The sequence below is a fragment of the Rhinopithecus bieti genome, unplaced genomic scaffold (assembly GCF_001698545.2).
Source record: "Rhinopithecus bieti isolate Rb0 unplaced genomic scaffold, ASM169854v2 scaffold_30463, whole genome shotgun sequence".
In the NCBI taxonomy this organism is placed as follows: domain Eukaryota; kingdom Metazoa; phylum Chordata; class Mammalia; order Primates; family Cercopithecidae; genus Rhinopithecus; species Rhinopithecus bieti.
Window position 1 is genome coordinate 455,426 of NW_016813249.1, and position 18,034 is coordinate 473,459.

At 33.0% G+C, this 18,034-nt stretch overlaps 1 protein-coding gene across 3 annotated transcripts in view; it reads left to right on the forward strand.

Moving 5' to 3' along the window:
* BCKDHB (branched chain keto acid dehydrogenase E1 subunit beta) overlaps window positions 1-18,034 on the forward strand; it is a 296,444-nt gene that overhangs the window by 167,703 nt on the left and 110,707 nt on the right. For all 3 annotated transcript variants that reach the window (XM_017847908.1, XM_017847906.1, XM_017847909.1), the window contains exon 9: window positions 7,282-7,368. In XM_017847908.1, coding sequence (XP_017703397.1) covers window positions 7,282-7,368 — 87 coding nt within the window. The remainder of the gene's footprint in view (window positions 1-7,281; window positions 7,369-18,034) is intronic.

An 18,034-nucleotide genomic window follows, 5' to 3' on the forward strand; every position in this document is an offset into this window, starting at 1 on the left:
TGGGTCAGGTTCTAAATTTGCCAAATACTGTGCAGTAGCTCTTGAACTCTCTCTTTTTTATTTATTAGAAGAGCATAAGCATATTTACAGTAAGGCTTTAGTTATATGGTACTTCCAAATGCCTCCTGCCATTGCCAACTCCAAAGAAAAAGCCTGGAAGAGCCAGGAAGGGTCTTGTATGGATAGAAGGTGTAGAAGATGCAGCACCCTGATTGGGTTTCAAAAGTACAACTTGGCTTTTTAGTAGTCCTTTTCAACAGTTTTCTAAAATTCTGTGGCATGGAAGTCAACAGTATTAATAGCCAAATCACATGTTACAATTTCTTTTCTTCAGAGAAACAGCTTGAGTTGAGCTGGAGATAAGGTATAAGTTTATGAAAATGTTTTTAAAAGCTGATAAGTAAGAGTGAAGATACAAAAACAACATGACAAGCAGCTACTTCAATCTTTGAAATATTGTTTTGGCAGAAATAATTATGTTGCTACCTACAGTTGGCTATGCTTTGTTTGATGTTTAAGCTGACAGGGAGATGGGGCAAAAAACTTTGAAAGCATTTGTTTACTATTTGCCCATGTTTAACTACATCTCTGATAAATGTCCACTAGTCCAGTACAATACCTTTGCCACTATGGTGACCTTTTTTCAATAGGAACGGGAAACTTGTGTTCAGTACCAACTCAGTGTTTGTGTATTTGTTACCATCATGCATGTTTAAAAAGGTACACAGAAGCATGTATTTATTGTGCTGTGAACTCCTTATTCTAAAACGAGTTTGGAGTAGGAAAAAATAGGTGGAGAGAGTTGGCCCAGGGTAGTCCTCTATTACGATTAGAAAGATTAGAGCTTATTTTTTAGGACTTCTCTTTCAGCATCCTAATAACATTACTAGTCCCCTCTAAGATTTGAAAGGCATCGGAAACTTCCAGGCTTGAAGAGTTATTCATGTAAATTACTGTGTCTGTGTGCTTTTTGGGGGATCATTATAAGCAACATTTATTGAGCAGCTACATATACAATGTATTAGGTATTCTAGTTAGGTACAGAAGATTTTATAGTTCTGAATTTCATGCTCTTGAATGATTTGGTGTGCTGAAGGAGATAATATAGAGACCACCACCCCATCCCATGAAAAAAAATTTCTCAAAACAAAGAAACAAAGATACTTAGGTCCTTTTTTAAGCTGTTTATCTTTTACTAATACATAAACAGCACAATTTGCTCAATGTAATATCTATTTGCCATGTGCTGTGTTCTGCAGTAGGCATTATAAGTAAGAGTTTCTGTCTTCAAACTTGTAATTTAGAGTAAGATTGGAGGATTAGTCAGACATGTCTATACAGTGCTGTACTATGAGGTAAATTGTGTGACTTCCTAAGAGAGAGAGGTACAGCAGTGTGTGCTGCCTTCACCTTATTACTGTACTTGATTCTTGCTCTTGTAACCTGGTTTTAGGTTTCATATAATATTTTGCATTGTCAGCTCCCTGAAATTCTACTGGGAAATGGTCACTAGTACATAGACAATCTGACAAGAAAAAGAAGCAAAGGTACTATGGGGTTTGATATAAGGGAAAGCCCAGCTGGTTGGGGGGACCAGGGAGAAAGGGCTGTATGAGATGGGTCTTGAGGGAGGGATAGAATGTCTGCCAATGTGGAAAAGGAAGTCTGAGGCGGAAAACTATCGATCACATTCACAGAGTTGCGAGGGGACTGACATGCCTGGAGCATAGAGGGACTATTAGAAAGCAAGTTGGAAAGGTAAGGTTGATTGACTGACAGGAACATGTTTATCTGAAATATTTTGAAGTAGCTTTAAGAAAGTGTCTACTTTTAATTTTGCAAAAGCAGATTTCTTAGGTTCTTCAGTATTGCAGTTCTGATTATACAAATCATTGAGGAAAAAAAGAACCAGTGAGGATGTACAAAAATTTCCCGAATGTTTTATTTCTTTGTCAAGATTATTTGCTTATTTTTCAGCTCTTTATGCAATTGTCTTTGTGCTCTGCTTGTTCCTTTTGTACTTTTCCACATGGGTGGTAAAGCCCTGACAATTTAGTTTTTCTTGGTTTACACTTTCCTACAGTATTAAAATATGCGTAACCCCCTCACTAACATCTTAGCCAAAATGGAGTTTTCAGGACTTTCTCTGAAGCTCAGGACTGTTTTTTTTATTGTTGTTTAGCATTGGCATTTCTCCAGTGGAATATCAGCCAGTCATGTGTGGAGGAGGTCATGCTGATTAACAAATGACTAGGCATATATTAATACATTTGTTAACCTGTGATTAATTGTGAGGTTTTTCTGGCTAACTTGTTACATGCACTTGGCTACAAAACAAGAAAACATCTAAAAAAATGTGTCTAATTCATTTGCATTGATATTTGAAGTTCATCAAAATCCTATCCTTAATGATTCTAAATTGTATAAATAATATGTTCTTGATTAACGAAGTATATGTGCTATGATTTTACCATTAGTTGTACTTACACGTTTGCATTACATATATGAGGTTCTCTTGATTTCAGAAGGAACTGATACAGACCAGCTTTGGTGTTTCTTTTGCTTTCAACTAGCTTTATATTCAGATGGAAAATATTAAAAGGGCTATAAGTTGCCTATCCAAAATATTGCTTTTTTTTTTTTTTTTTAACCTTATCAGCAGACAGAATAGGCTGCTGTACTTGGTATAGGTAAGGTTGAATTGTCTGTATGGAAACAATCTTGCTATAGATTTTGAGGAAAAAATAAAATAAAAAATATAGGTAGATGATAAATGTTTTGCTTTTCAAATGTCAATGTTGTACTTTTAGGCATATGGAAGTTTTATGGTTTGCCTATCTGTATCAGTTCTCCTAGAATGACAACTTAACAGTTTTCCTGGTTGGACTGTGTTAAAATCTTTAAAGGCTATATACACTAAAACATATGTCTAATGTTTTGGCAGCCAAAGTCTGTGCAATCATTTTAACCAAGTATAACTCAGCAGCTCTCTTATTACCACAAATATCTTATTTTTAAAACTACATTAAAATATCATCAATTTGGAGCCTGCTACTTCATAATTAAATTGTTCTGGGATGTGGTCAAGTATATACTTCTGAACTACCTTAAACATGGATTGTGCTAAGAATGCAATAGCATAAATAAATTAATAGAGGACATGCATAATAAAGTTAAACAATTTGTTTTACTAGAGTTTTTATCTAATTAACTTTTCTTGAGTGTCTACAATGTTCAGAGCACTGTGCTAGATGTTCTGCATAGGTTAATTTATGGCCATTCATAAAGATGTTTGGGTAGAAAGAATATGGATAATGGGGAAAAGTCATGGAGTGGCCAAACAAGAAACAAGTTCAGGGTTGCAGCAGAACAGGGATTGCCTTTAGCAATGCCATGTGTACAGGGTTGGGATTCTGATTGCTCCTATTGTGATAGTATGGCACTAATGCTCTGTTGGACGGAATGTCTGAAGTTGTGAGAAAACTGCGAGCCTTTCAGGACTGTTTTTAATGCTTTTTTGACAAATCTTTTAGAACAAATCTTTTGTTCCTTTGCAGGGAACAAAGTCCTTTTGTTTTGTAGCAGAGGACAAGGAGTGTCCTGAGTTATTCAGAGTCCTGATCTTTAATTGGCTTAGCTCTCTCTGATGCCATTTGTCACCCGTAACTCACTGGTGCTCCATCTGCCATAGGCTGGAATCCAGGAACAGTACTTAGTGGTAAAAAGTTGGAGAAGTAGATACTTGCAAATCCAGCCTTACGTGATCTTTCCTGGCTTTGATAGGTTCAGCTTTCACCCCTAAAAGTTGTTTAAACTCTCTTAATTTGTTTCAAGTGATGAAATGAATTTATCTCAGAAGAAAATTTAAACACTTTAAAATTTATTTTCTTTGGAAGAAAATATTTTAAAATAATTATTAGTATTGTATTTACAATTATTTATCTTAAAAAGGTTAATGACTATCTCCATTGAAATATACTTTATTAATTTTTACTAAGTACATCAAAATGCTAAATGTGGTGAGGGGAATTTCTTGACAGTTACATATTATTTTGCCTAGATATGTGAGCATTAAAAGCCTGCTAAAGGAGACAAAAATACGTACTTTAATCAGAATATCTACTTAAAATAGAAAGAATGGAAAGAGTAACATTCTCTTGTTTTGTAGATTTATAAAGATCTCATTTTCGCCATACCAACAGTGTTAATAATTTCCAAAGCAGTATAGAAAAGCACTCTTCAGTAATTTTATCAAATTAAAATTGTGAATGATAAAAAGCATATAACAAATTTCTACTACACCTCACAAAATGATTGAACTATTTTCAGACAATTCAATATATGCTAATTGAATGTGTCTGAAAATATCAGTCTTCTAAATTTTTGCATTTTCAGAATTTTGACGTAATACATTTTAATACTTTTAGACATTGGCAATGATTTTAAGAAGGAAAATGAATCTGAAGTGCTTTCCAAATTAAGTGAAGTAATTGAATGTAAAATACTCAGCTCAGAGCCTAGCACATAGCAATTTTTGTGACAATCATTGTTTATGATTGTGATTGTTACTTCTGGCTCCTCTCTTCTTGCTGCACTATTTTTGTTCCACTTGTTTGTAGACAAGTGGCAATTTCCACAAACTTAAAGTGTGATTACTTTTATTGTATTTTTCCTCTAGTTCTTGGTGTTTTAGAAATTTCTGGAATTATTTCCATGTCTGTCAGCATAACTCCTCGTCTGAGAACACACAATTTTTGTAATGCACATGCAGAGGTGTTGAAGAACTTGAACTTGTCTGATGCCAATAGTTTATTGCTCATTTTGTCGAGTATCTCACGGCTTTGAGGGCCAAGTGATGAGCTGGATATGGTCCTGACTTGGAGCAGATCACACAGAGTGGGATGGGAAGACTGGCTCCCTGCATTGTTAGTGTGCCTGTTTGCTGCTGGAGTTTGGATCTTGGGATTCACTTGCTTCTGAAGCTAGTTCTAAGATATCACAAAAACATTATTATGTTTTTTGAGAAGATTATAACTACAAAATAACACGTATTTTTAAATCTTTGGCACTAATTCAAGGGCTTTCCCTTTATTTGTATTTATTTTAGACTTACTAGAATACTGTCAGTGATCTAAACATGCATAAAGCAAAAAGTAAAAGTCTCTTTCCTACATTTCCTTCACTGGCATTGCTCGGGAAAAACAATTTTTGATATTTTGGAATGAAGGTTTCCGGACTGTTTATACATGTTGGCTAGATGTACTTGTTGAAAAGATATGTTGCTTGGTGTGCTCACTGCTGTGATGGTTGTTTTTCACAAAATATAAGATTATATTGTCCTACAATTTGCTCATTTTGCCAGTTAATTTGTCATGGGTTTCTTTACATGTCCTGAGTCTTTTTCATGGCTGCGTATTACTCTACTATGTTGATGCATATTGGTCTATTTAGTCATTGCTCTGCTGAGGAGCACTCAGTAGGGCTCCAAATTTTATCTACTTACAAATCATGTTGAATCAACCTCAAAGGTTGGAAGCTTTTGTCCTTGGTCATCTGTGCTTGATTTCACCACTCTACTCTGTGGCTGTCTGCGTAGGCTATAGGATACATAGGCCACCTGCCCTGGTTGCTTGTTTACTTTCAGGGATTATTCTAAAGGTTGTCATTTGATTTTGGATAGGCCTGATCTCAGACAAAAAGGACCGATTTGGTTGTGTAGGGTTTTAGGGTAACAACATTTTTATAGAAGTTTCTAATTTCTAGTTGCTCAAAATTTAAGATATGCCAGATAGCTTGGATGGATTTTGGCTGTCATCCTTAGATACTTTTATGTTGGCCGAATTCTGAGTTTCAGAGCTATAAGAATGGTCTGATTCAGAGGTTGCAGTGAGCCGACATGGTGCCACTGCAGTCTAGCCTGAACAACAGAGTGAGACTCTATCTCAAAAAAAAAAAAAAGAAAGAAAAGAAAAAAAAGAATGATCTGATTGTCAAATCTTTTTTTTTTTTTTCATTGTTTATTCTTAAAGTTAGGACATCTTTTAGAAAACACTTTGAAAATACATATGTTGTTTTGTGATTGTGGAATATTTTGTCTTTTATTTTTGTACGTTGAAATTTAATTTGTGACTCTTACAATTGGCATAATCAATCACAGTCATAGAAAGCCAAATACAAATATCCTAAGGTTAACATTTCACTGGAGTGTGAGTGGTGTTCATTAAGGTGTTCATGAAATTTTATGTTCTTCAGTCACTATTTACCTAGTAGATATGGTAACTTATTTTTGTCATGGCTATTGGCCATATCTTGGGGTTTAATATATGCTGGCTGAAACTGCTGCATACTTTGTAAATTCTGAACTATAATTGCCTAGAATGAATGAAATCTTTTATTTCAATACATATTTTTGCTTGAAAGATTGCATTTTATATTTATGAAATAGTAACAGATTTTATTAAAGGTGATCTTAAATTGTTAGAAATCTAAAGACAAAACTGCCATTTCTCTTTGGTACTATGATAATTTTTCAACATATTTTAAGCAATAACCTGCTGTTGATTTTAATAGTTTTTACCTGCCAGCACAGCTGGCATCCTGCTATGATATCATTGCTATACTTTTTTATTTAATATTGTACAGAGTATATCATGCACAGTGTGGACAACCACATTGAACAACTGTTGAGAATACATACTAATTTAATTGTTTGTGACATTTTACCCTTAAAATAGAGTGTGATCATCAACCAGATTTTAGAGCACATTAACGGAGGGGATTTACTTTTGCAGATATTTCTTACTGCCAAATTTTTCCTTTGCTATAGCTTTCACATACTATTTTTGTGTTTTCCTTTTCCATAAAACAGTATTTCTTAAGGTTATTGTTATTTATAGCAAACATGCCCCAAAATGAATAAAAAAAACTTTCACTCTTTAACATGAAGAAAAATACTGACATTGAAATATGAAATACAGCAATTCAGTTTATAACACAAACATATCTTACAATAATGGGTATGCATTTTTAATTGCATATATAGAATTACAAATCTCATTTTCTTTTCTACTGGGATTATAAACCATATTGAAAGAATTTTACAGTACAAAATCAGATGACCTGTCAAAAGCGAATTGTAACTTATTGGCATACAATTTAATTACTGATTTTTACACTATTTATTGAATGTATATAATTTACTTTTATTACTGAATTAAAACTACCATCATATACATAAAATAGATATTGTTTTTAACATCAAGTTTTCCTTTTCTCTTTCAGTCTGTGATCAAAACTGGGCGACTGCTAATCAGTCACGAGGCTCCTTTGACAGGCGGCTTTGCATCGGAAATCAGCTCTACAGTTCAGGTAAGGTAATTCTTGGAACGATTTCAATGCTTGTGCAATTGCATATGCCAATTTCAGAAGAAAATAAATTACTTATCACAGTATATGAAAGCATACACTTTATGGAAATGTGGTGCCTGCTTTCATATACTGTGATAAGTAAATTTTTTTTTTTCATTTTTTATTCCTACCACATTTTCTGTTTGTTAGTTAATGGTCTGATTAATCTTCTAGAACAGATATCTTAAAATAGTAAAAGCTGAAAAATTTTTTTATGGGAAGAAAGTTTGGAATGAGTCTTCTAAACTAACTTTGCTTGTATTTGCTAGGTTAACAGAAAAGAAAATCTTTTAATTTGTATCTATTCCCATTCCCTGTTTATATGACTTGAGGTTGTTATGGGATTGGTTGATTGTGAAATTGATCTTAGATTTTCACAGCCTTCACGTTCTAAAATGAATCTCTCAAAAGTCAATAATTTAAAGTTAATAAGTAATTTAAAAAATTATTTATTTTAGTTATTCAAATTATGCTCTGGTATTGGAAATGCTGTAGTAATTGTTTAAAAACTTATCTTTTTTAAAAAAAATGCTCATTAAGATGCCGCATATCAGGAAAAAATTTTATACACCTCTTTCTGGCAAGTTTTACCTAAAACCTGTATTCAAATTTATATCATAGACATGTATAAGATAATTTAAGGTAGTTTCATTCTTCCTAATTTTTAAATTGAAAATTAAGTGGCCATATTTGAAATGGAAGGTGCATGTATTTTAAATTCAGAATATCTTCGCAGTTTGGAAACACTTTACTTCTCTTTACTGGTGTGAAGGTGTTTTAATTATTAAGATACACGAATAGCAAATTCCTTTAAGAGTATATGGCTTACTACTTTGCTATAGAATTATGATGTGTGGATATTGGTAAGTTTTAGTTTTAGATGTTTAATCAGTAAACAATGATTTTGCCAATAAAATCTTACGTGCTAATTGCAAAATTACAAGTATTTGTAAATTAGATGAACCCAATTTAAACATAAATGTTTTAAAACTAGATCAAAGTAATCCATAATTATAGTCAAAACAAAATTATTTTACAATTTATATATAGTCACTGATAATAAGAAAAGCAAATATTTGAGTTTTGTAGATTTGTTGTTTTCCTAGTTACTATATCAATTAAAATGTAAAACATACTGATTATTATTATATAACATGAGTATCTAGTATTTATTGTGTATTTAGGGCAATCATTTCAAGCCAGAGGCAAAACTGGAAAAAGACACTGGATTTTCTGACTTGCAGTTAATATGTAGTCTACTAAACCATTTGAAAGGATAGTGGCTGTTGCTAATTGAAACTTTGACAGCCTTGTTGTATTTTGTTCACTGCTTATTGATATCTCAAAAGTTTCATTTGCATAAAATTAAAAGGAAAACAAGTAGAACATAGTTGGAATTAGATACTATAACTCCTCTTGTGAAGTTTACTTTCTCTAAGTGTGCTTTTAAAATTTGATCTCTGTAAGTTATTGGTAGACTACAATTTAATACAGCAGTTTTTAGACTGAAATGGAATTAGAAAGATAATTTAATCTAGTGTCTCTTGGTCTTAAATAATATGTGGTCTTATGTTAGTGGAAAAATGTCTCTCAGGCCCCAAGAATACATTAGTAAATCCCAGTTTGAGAAATAGTGTATTAAGAATTAAACATAGTCACTATAACTAACATTAAATATCATAAACATAATATCAAAATAAGATCCTGAAATTATGTGATAATAATCAGTTGCAAAAATTGTCAGTGAGATTATCAGAATATAATCATATTTATATAATAATATGAAAACACCAAAACAAAACATCTTGTAACTCTCTCAGACTCCCAGGAATGTGTTCATAGATCCTCAGGTGTCCATAGTCTATAGACTAAGAAATATTGATCTAAACCAACTATATTCTTTTTACAGATGAGTGTCATCCCTAGTGTTTGTGACTTACCCATTTTATAAAGACAGTGGAATATCTGGGATTAGATAGGAGTCTTGAATAAATGTTAAGTGTGTGCACATGCACTCTTTATTCAAAATCCCCTGCCTTCCATGAGGATTATAATAGAAGTTTTCGACCCCTTATGAAATGTTCTGTTGTTCATGGTAAAATTATTCACCAGCAAACCGCAGAATGACTTAAGACAATAGTGCAATATTTGATGGAGGAATTATATTTAATATTTTGGATAATTTGAGTTTGGATTTATTAATATGAGAAATTTGAAATGTACACAGTGTTTTTGCTTAATTCAGATTTTATTTGCACAAATAGAAAGTATAGAAGATGAATTTTAGTAAAGTTTAATGAGCATGATATCTCTAAATGTTTGCCTCTTAAACGGCTTTTATCTAATGATAAAGAAGATTAGAAAAAAAACTGGACACTTGAAATTTTTTTTCTTTTTCATTAATAATTTTTCCATATAATTTTGAGTAATCTGGGTAATAAAATATACTTTTCAGTAAATCTTTCATGCAGATGTTCAACTATGCAATATGCTGTATTGAGCTTCCTCTCTATGGAAAGCCTTGTTCCATATTATAAGTGAAACCTGTATCAAATTACCAGTGCCTTGGGTTGTTTAAACTGAAATCACCTAAGTTTGAGGTACAATTGCTTTAACCACTTAGCATGATTCATATTTCTCTATTTCTTTTTTGGGATATATTTTGTAAGGTTAAAAAAGATAAAACAGGGTTAAGATATTGAAAGCCAACTTTCTGGGACGGGAGAGAAAATGTACACGGACGACTTTTTCATTGTTGTCTTGGAAAAGATGTTTTAAATCGTGGATGAGAATGATGTATAAATTTGAGTACTTTTGATTAAAATATGAAGTTATTGTTGTTTCAACAAATGCAAGTTTTATGTCAAAGCAAATGAAAAAAAAGTTTGCTCCACAGGTGATTTTTGATAGAGGATATCTGTAGCTTTTTAAAAGCTCATGGTTAATCCTACAAAATTGCTTTTGAAGTATTTTAAGATAATGGATATTAATAGTAAAATTCTTGTTTTCAAATACATTAAAATCTGAAAACACCTGAAAATATGAACTATGCTGTTGTATTCAAAGTTTAAGTTACTACCTAGATTAAAATAAAAAATATTGAAGAGAATACAGCACTGTGGAGAGTATTCTTTTAAGTTTATAACTGGTATTTTAGATAGAAAATTGTATTATGCTATATAAAATTAAATATCAAATAAAGGAACCTTCTTTATAAGAAGTAGTATTGGTGTTACTGTTTAAAGCTTATTTTAGTGTACAGATCAAATATGAAAATAATAAATATAAGATGGAGTCATCATTTATTTACAAAACTCAAGTTTATGTCAGATGACTCTTTCATTGTGCAAGGAATTCAGTGCCTACATCTTAGGTTTGTTTCATGACTGCTACTTTTTTTTTATTTTTATTTTTTTTATTTTTTTTGAGATGGAGTCTCTCTATTTATTTTACCATTTTACAGAAATTTATTGTTAACAGTCTTAATTAGAAATAATGGTAAACTCACAGAAGTGATCAGAAGACTACTTTATATTGATTAGACATATGTTTTAAACTTATTTATTTAAACTTATATATAGAGATAGAAATAAACGATTATAAAATAAAACAGTGCATCTAATCTACCAAGTGCTTTGTATTTCTATTGGATTTAATTTGGAAATTAACTGGAAAGCAGAACAAACTGAGGTCTGGTATATTTGGCCCCGCTCTGGGGAAGATTTCTTGGTCAGTCATCTAAAGCTTCACTCTCTCTTCTTATCTAATCTTACATTCCCATCTGTTCTCACTTTAGGGTATGGGAACCTTTTCATTCTTTTCTTTTACTTGACACATACTGTAATTTAAAATGCTTCTTTTAGGGAGTCATGAACTGTGCACCCTAATTTGTGGAAAAGTGCAATGACTATAGAGTTTAACTAATTAATTGTTCTTTTTATTGTGTATTTTAAGCAAAGATTTTATTGTTTCAGAAAATTATATGAATTAATTTTATTTGCTGCTTATATTCTTCAGCTTTATGTAACCACAGATTTTTTTTTAAGAAAGCCTTTAGTGTACAAAAGTATTAACCTCATCCACTTTAATATTCCCCAAATTATATATTCTAGAATGTAATGTTCAATATAGGTATTATTTATTTAAATATTAAGACCAAATAATTTATGACATTTTGGCTGGTTTAAATAGAGTAAATTTTTTTAAGAATTGCAAATCAGCCTTTATTATTAATTTCCAACACACTTCCATAATGAAAAAACAAATCCTGAGTCTGATAAGAGTTGTATGATAATTTTTTTTAAAACTTATTGTTTTTTTCTCCTGCTTTGGATTCAGTGCTTAAAAGAGTGCCAAAATTTTAGGGATGTGGTTGGCTTAAAGATTCGAGTGTTTTTTTTTTTTTTTTTTTTTTTTAATTCACATGGAAGCAATAAGTCTGTATTAAAGAGTCCAATTGGAGAGGATGGTAAGTTTCCATACCATTGTTACATCCTTTCTGTGCAGTCTCTTTTCTTAGCATAAGAACTCAGAAATTGTGGATACCACACATGTATTTTTTAAGACTATTAGATTCTAATACTTTCAAAGGATTTTTATAGGGCCTACTCAAATCATTATGTAAAAGAAAAGTTTCAATAACTTTCAAGTTAAAGGAATTTTTGCTTTTCTCAGTGTTTCATGTTAGAATAGTTTATGGAGAAGGATTTTTTCTTACAAACTTATTACTACTAAATTTCCAAGCACTCTGTTTGAAGATATCAATCTGAAAAGAGGGAGAAAGGTCCTATATGGTCTTGAATTTTTACCATTGTGGAAAACATGTTTAATTAAAATTGCCATGCTGATAAGTTGTCATCAAAGAAAACTATCAGATTAGTCATTTGATGAGTAGTTTACTGCAATTTTATAATCTCAATTAACAAAAAATTTATCAGTGATACAAAACCTTTCCTAATAGCAACAGATAAAACAATCAGAAGTATACTTCTATACTAAAAGATGAAGCCAGAGCATCAGAAAAACAGTTTAATGTGGAGTGTTTGGATATAGGATGGTATTTTAAAACTGCAGTTTCTTCCTGAAGCCTGTTTGGTATTCTGTAAATAGCTTCTGTGACCACAGATAGGAACCAAAGTCTAAATCACTCGGGGAAGATATTGTGGATTGGGCTGCTTCTTCACTGTTTGTAGTTAAATCCATATTATACTCTGTTGGTTCTTCTCCTTGCCCTAACCACACCTGGTCTCCTTCCATGTCATCTTCTCTTTTGCTTGTAAATGTAGCCAAGTTTCCACCATCAACCCTTTCCCCATTCTTTTTTTTGAAATGGAGTCTCTGTCTGTCGCCCAGGCTGGAGTGCAGTGGCGCGATCTCGACTCACTGCAACCTCCGCCTCCCGGATTCAAGCAATTCCCTGCCTCAGCCTCCTGAGTAGTTGGGATTACACGCACCTGTCACCATGTCAAGTTAATTTTTGTATTTTTAGTAGAGATGGGGTTTCACCGTGTTAGCAAGGATGGTCTTGAACTCGTGACCTTGTGATCCACCCACCTTGACCTCCCAAAGTGCCTTTCCCTATTCTTTCCTGGGATGTCTCAACCACTTGCATGGTTACTCGTGAAACCTTCAAATTTGAAACTTTTAAGATTTGACCTACTGTTGAGCTTTAGACCCAAAATTCCAACATTATGCTTATTTTGATAGAGATAAAAAAATTTATGTAATAAAATGATTTATCTGGAAAAATTTGAATGTGGAACAATGAGAAAAGATAGGCATATACACATGGTTATTTGCTAGTTTATGGAAATCAGCTTATATAAAATGAACTCTATTTTCTTCAACTTTTTCTGGACCTCTTAAACTGTCTCCTTTCTGGGGGGTTTTTTGTTTGTTGGTTGGTTTGTTTGAGACAGAGTCTTGCTGTGGCTCTGTCACCCAGGCTGGAGTGCAGTAGTGCGATCTCGGCTCACTGCAACCTCTGCCTCCTGGATTCAAGTGATTCTCCTGTCTCAGCCTCCCAAGTAGCTGTGATTACAGGCACCTGCCACCACACCCAGCTAATTTTTTTGTATTTTTAATAGAGACGGGGTTTCACCATGTTGGTCAGGCTGGTCTCGAACTCCTGACCTCAAGTGATCCTCCCACCTCTTCCTACCAAAGTGCTGGGATTACAGGTGTGAGCCACTGGACCCATCCTAAACTGTCTCCTTATCTTTGTCTCCAGCTGCTCACCTCTTGTCTAATTACTATTCATTATTTTCTTAAAACACACATCAAATTTTGTCCATTGTCTGTTTGAAAACATCCAGTGGATCCTCATTGGGTATAGCAAAAAAAATCTTTATGTCTACATTCAAGATCCTGATCTACCCAAACCAGTCTTCCAGTGTTATTTCTCACATCGCTTTTTGACTCCATTACGCTGATCACACTGGCCTACTGGCTATTTCCTGAATGAAAATTATTTCTTATAACCATCCTTTATTAAGTATTCTGGGGATAGCCTTAATATGGGCATTTCTTCCAAAAATTTTTGTCCTTGTTTTAGAGACACTTAGAGCCTATTAGAAGAAGGAGATGATAAACAGGTAATTATAGTACATGTTAGAATGAAATATTCAGAGAACTATAAGATTATAAAATACTTGCTCATTTAACTCAGATGTGGCAGCTAAGTTAACTCGTGAAGGATAAGTATGAACTTGGAAGTGAAGGTAGGTGGGTATTTCGGGCAGAATGAACTATCTGAATAAGGAATCAGGCAAAGGATTTGCTATTGAAGGAATTAAAGTGGTATTGTATGGTTGAAGACTAGCATGTGAGGCTGTAGCGTAAGTTAAAGGTTGACAAGTAGGTAGGAATTAGGTCCTAAATAATCTTAAATATTAAAGAATTTGTTTTTGTGTGGAGGAAATAGATATGACAGAGTAAAGCCAGCTCACATAGCTGTAACTTCCAGTTTTCTCATATAATGTATTTAAATATACCTTGTGGAGTTCTTGGCAAATAGGAAGTAGCAGGAGCTGAAAATATTACTATCATTATTTAAGGCAAAGGAATATAAGTGAAGAATTTTAAGCAGGAGATTAATATAGATTTAAAAGTTAGAAAAACTCTTAGGTAGTTGTGTAGAGGATACACTGGGGAGGGGTGAGAGAGGAAGTGATGGAGAATTGTTAAAAAGCTAGTCACAGACTGCAAAACAACGTTTTGGTCAACGATGGACCAAAGATGTTGGTCCCATGAGATCATAGTGGAGCATAATTAGAAACCTGATAATATGGTGCTTGATGTGAACATTGCAGATCAAGTATGGGAAATGATTGATATTCAATGCTGGTTCTGGGATATTTGGTTTTCCATGTGAAAAAATATGTGCATAAATAAAAATATATATACCATCTAGGTTTGTGAAAGTATAGTTTGTGATGTTTGTACAACCACAAAATTGTTTAATGCATTTCTCAGAATGTATTCCTGTCCTTGTGACTCATTACTGTATGTGATTAAACTAGGTGAGATTTGACCGTCTTCAACACCAAGGACATGGGAGTAGGTTAGAGAAAGGTGAATTTTTCAGGTAGTAGGAGAGAGAATCTCCTTCATTCGAAAGACTTGCTGACTGACAGATGGGAGTGGGGCAGGGACTGAAGTGGATGATGGAGAGGCAGACAGAAGTCCAGAGAAAAGCATAGCTTGGTTTTAGGTTGGATGATTTTGAATAGAGGTGCAGTTTCACTGAGATGGGGAATATCATTGGATAACAGGTTTATGCTTGTGTGTGTGTGTAAGATGATGAGTGCATTTAGGATTTGTATCAGAAATGGGGATGAAAATGTGTTTCTGGAGCTCAGGAGAGAATCTAAGGTGTAGGAAATGGGTGAGGATTCATTCTCTTATACTGATGCACTGATGGCTGGAGTTCATGGCTATAGATAGGGCCACATAGGAAGAGATAATCTTAAGAAGGGAAAGTTTCTGAAGCAGAAGCCACCTGGGTTGAAGAAGAAGCCACACCAACATTTAAGAGAAAGAAAGGAAGTTATGAAGCAGAGTAAGAGGGAGTGGCTACAGAAAAGGAAGGGAGTAGGAGAGAGCCATTACAGAAGACAAGTGCGGAAGAGTTTGACAGTAGCATATGTGGCCAAGAATATTAAATGCTTCCAGAATGTAAGTCAGCTGAAGACTAACAGTCCTATCTTGCATGTAGCAACTGGAAGACACTGGTGACTGGTGAAAACAGAAGGGTAGCCAGGAAGCCAGACAGCATTTAGGCTGGTGAGTGAGTAAATAGTGAAGACTTGAAGCAATGAATATAGACTACCATTTCAAGAAACTTGACTTTCAAGGAAAGAAAGGGAATGAAGTAATTAGAGCTAGGTTTGATCTCTTAATGCTATTCACTTGGCATAGAATACCATTCCCTCAGTTTGCAGTCCTCCCTGACAGCCTCCTTGTCTTCTCCCTCTTCTCCCCAACCCTCTCCCTGTCCTCATTTTCTCCCTTCCCCTCCAAACCATCTAGCAGTCCAGTTTTAAACATCTATCAAACCTGACCTCTTTTTTCAATTTTCCTAATAAACTCTAAATGAACTTAGAAAAAGAAAAGAAAACCACTAAATCTAAAAGGAAAAGGTAGAAAATAGCTTATATTGGGATTGGTAAGACATTTTTAATCAGAAAATTAAAAGGCAGCAGACTCAATCATACTGTCACAGAGAAATATATTTGCATAAAATGGAAATTTTGTAGGGCAAAACAAGCATGATTTTAAAAACAATGACAGATGAGAACATGTTGTAACACATGACAGAAAACTAACATGTGTACTCTATTAAGCATTCTTAAATGTCAGTATGGAAATTAATAGGGCTTTTATTTAAAGGGTCAGAAACAGATTAGTTTTATAACTATTTATAGCCAGCAAACATGAAAAAATATGCCACTTATTAGTGATAAAATGCTAATTTTAAAAATGAAATATTGTTTGTTACCTGTAAGAGTGGGACTGCTTAAAAATGAATTATATTTTCTGCTGAGATGATGCAGAAAGTGAATGTATTAATAGAAGTTGATTCACTTTTCCAGGATACCAGATTGAGAATGTATATTAAGACTCTTCAAAGTGTAGATTTCCTTTGACTCAAGAATTCTAGGAATCCTCACTTAGGAATTAAACACAAAAATATGTATTATTCTCAGTGTTGTTCGTTTGATAGGAAAATATGGGACACATTATTAATGACAACAACAGGAATATATTTTAATAAGTTGTGATTTATCCACTTGATGAATGTTATGGATTTATCAAAATCATTAAAAGAGTAGTTGATAACATTGTAATATTTGTATGAATAAAATAGTAAATGAAACCTCACCTGTGTGCAAACCTACAGGTACTTGCTCAATGTTATGAAAAGAAAAAAAAAAACTTTATATATACATACATCTAGGCATAGGGAAAGAAACTTGCACTGTAAGTCTTTTATTGATTTATATTTTCTAATTATTTCTTCATTTTTATGTACATATATATCAATTTTTTAATAATTAAAAGCTTTATTATATGTAGATGTTTCTCTCACATGGCAAGGTTATTCTTTTAAATATTCCTAGTTGTTTTAAATAAAAAAACCCATTTTGCTTATAAAGTTATTTTGCAAAGATTTCATATTATTTTATTTTGACATAATTCCTTAATCATGTGCATTTGAGGTTTTGGGATTTATCATTCATAGTGATGGTGGTTACTTACTCAGAATTGTGATGTGTGATGATTTTAAAACCAGTACCACCTGACCGCATAAGATTTGGTTTTAGTGTCTGTCTTCTACAGGTATGGCATATTTTGATTCATTGCTTTTATTACAGAAGTGAAGTCAGCATTGTATTGGGGTATTCAGATTATTTAATTTTTCTGTATTAATCAGTTAATGGTACTGAGACTGACATTACTAGCATGTAACTGATACTAACATTGGATTCATTGCTTATTTTCCATCCCTCTTTTTGGTATTAAATTTATCATGAATTGCCATCATTCTTTTTGAAGTCTTTCTGGATTTAAGCCAGTCAGAAAAAAGATCATATTTCATCTCCCTGAGTAATAAGTGCCCCAGTTTCTCTCATGCAGTTCTTAGTATTTCTGTAGTCATAAGTAGTCCCCCTTGAATTCAAAGGTGCATTCATACCAAGCTCCTCTACTCTTTCTCTGTTGTCACCCCAGTAAGCTAAGACATTTATATTTACATATTTACCAACGAAGTTTCATAGACTGAATGGACTATTAATTAGTAAAATAGATTCTCTGACGGAAAGCATTACTTTATTTAAAAAGTTATGGTGATTTCTATGACTTGGTCCCTTTTAGTTGTTTTTTTAGTACCTTAAAAGTTGTAGTTTGCATTCAGTGCAGTGATCCTTGAAAATATGGTTGTATCCTCAAAGAAAATTATAGTGGATTAAAATATTTTGTTTTCTTATTTGGAATGAAATGATTGTATTTCAGTATGTATATTTTAAAATGTACTTCTTCAAAAGTGCATTTTATCTTATCTTCAAAGTACATTTTATCTTATCTTCAAAATTGTCTAACTACAATAAGGTTTTTTAAAATTTTGTAC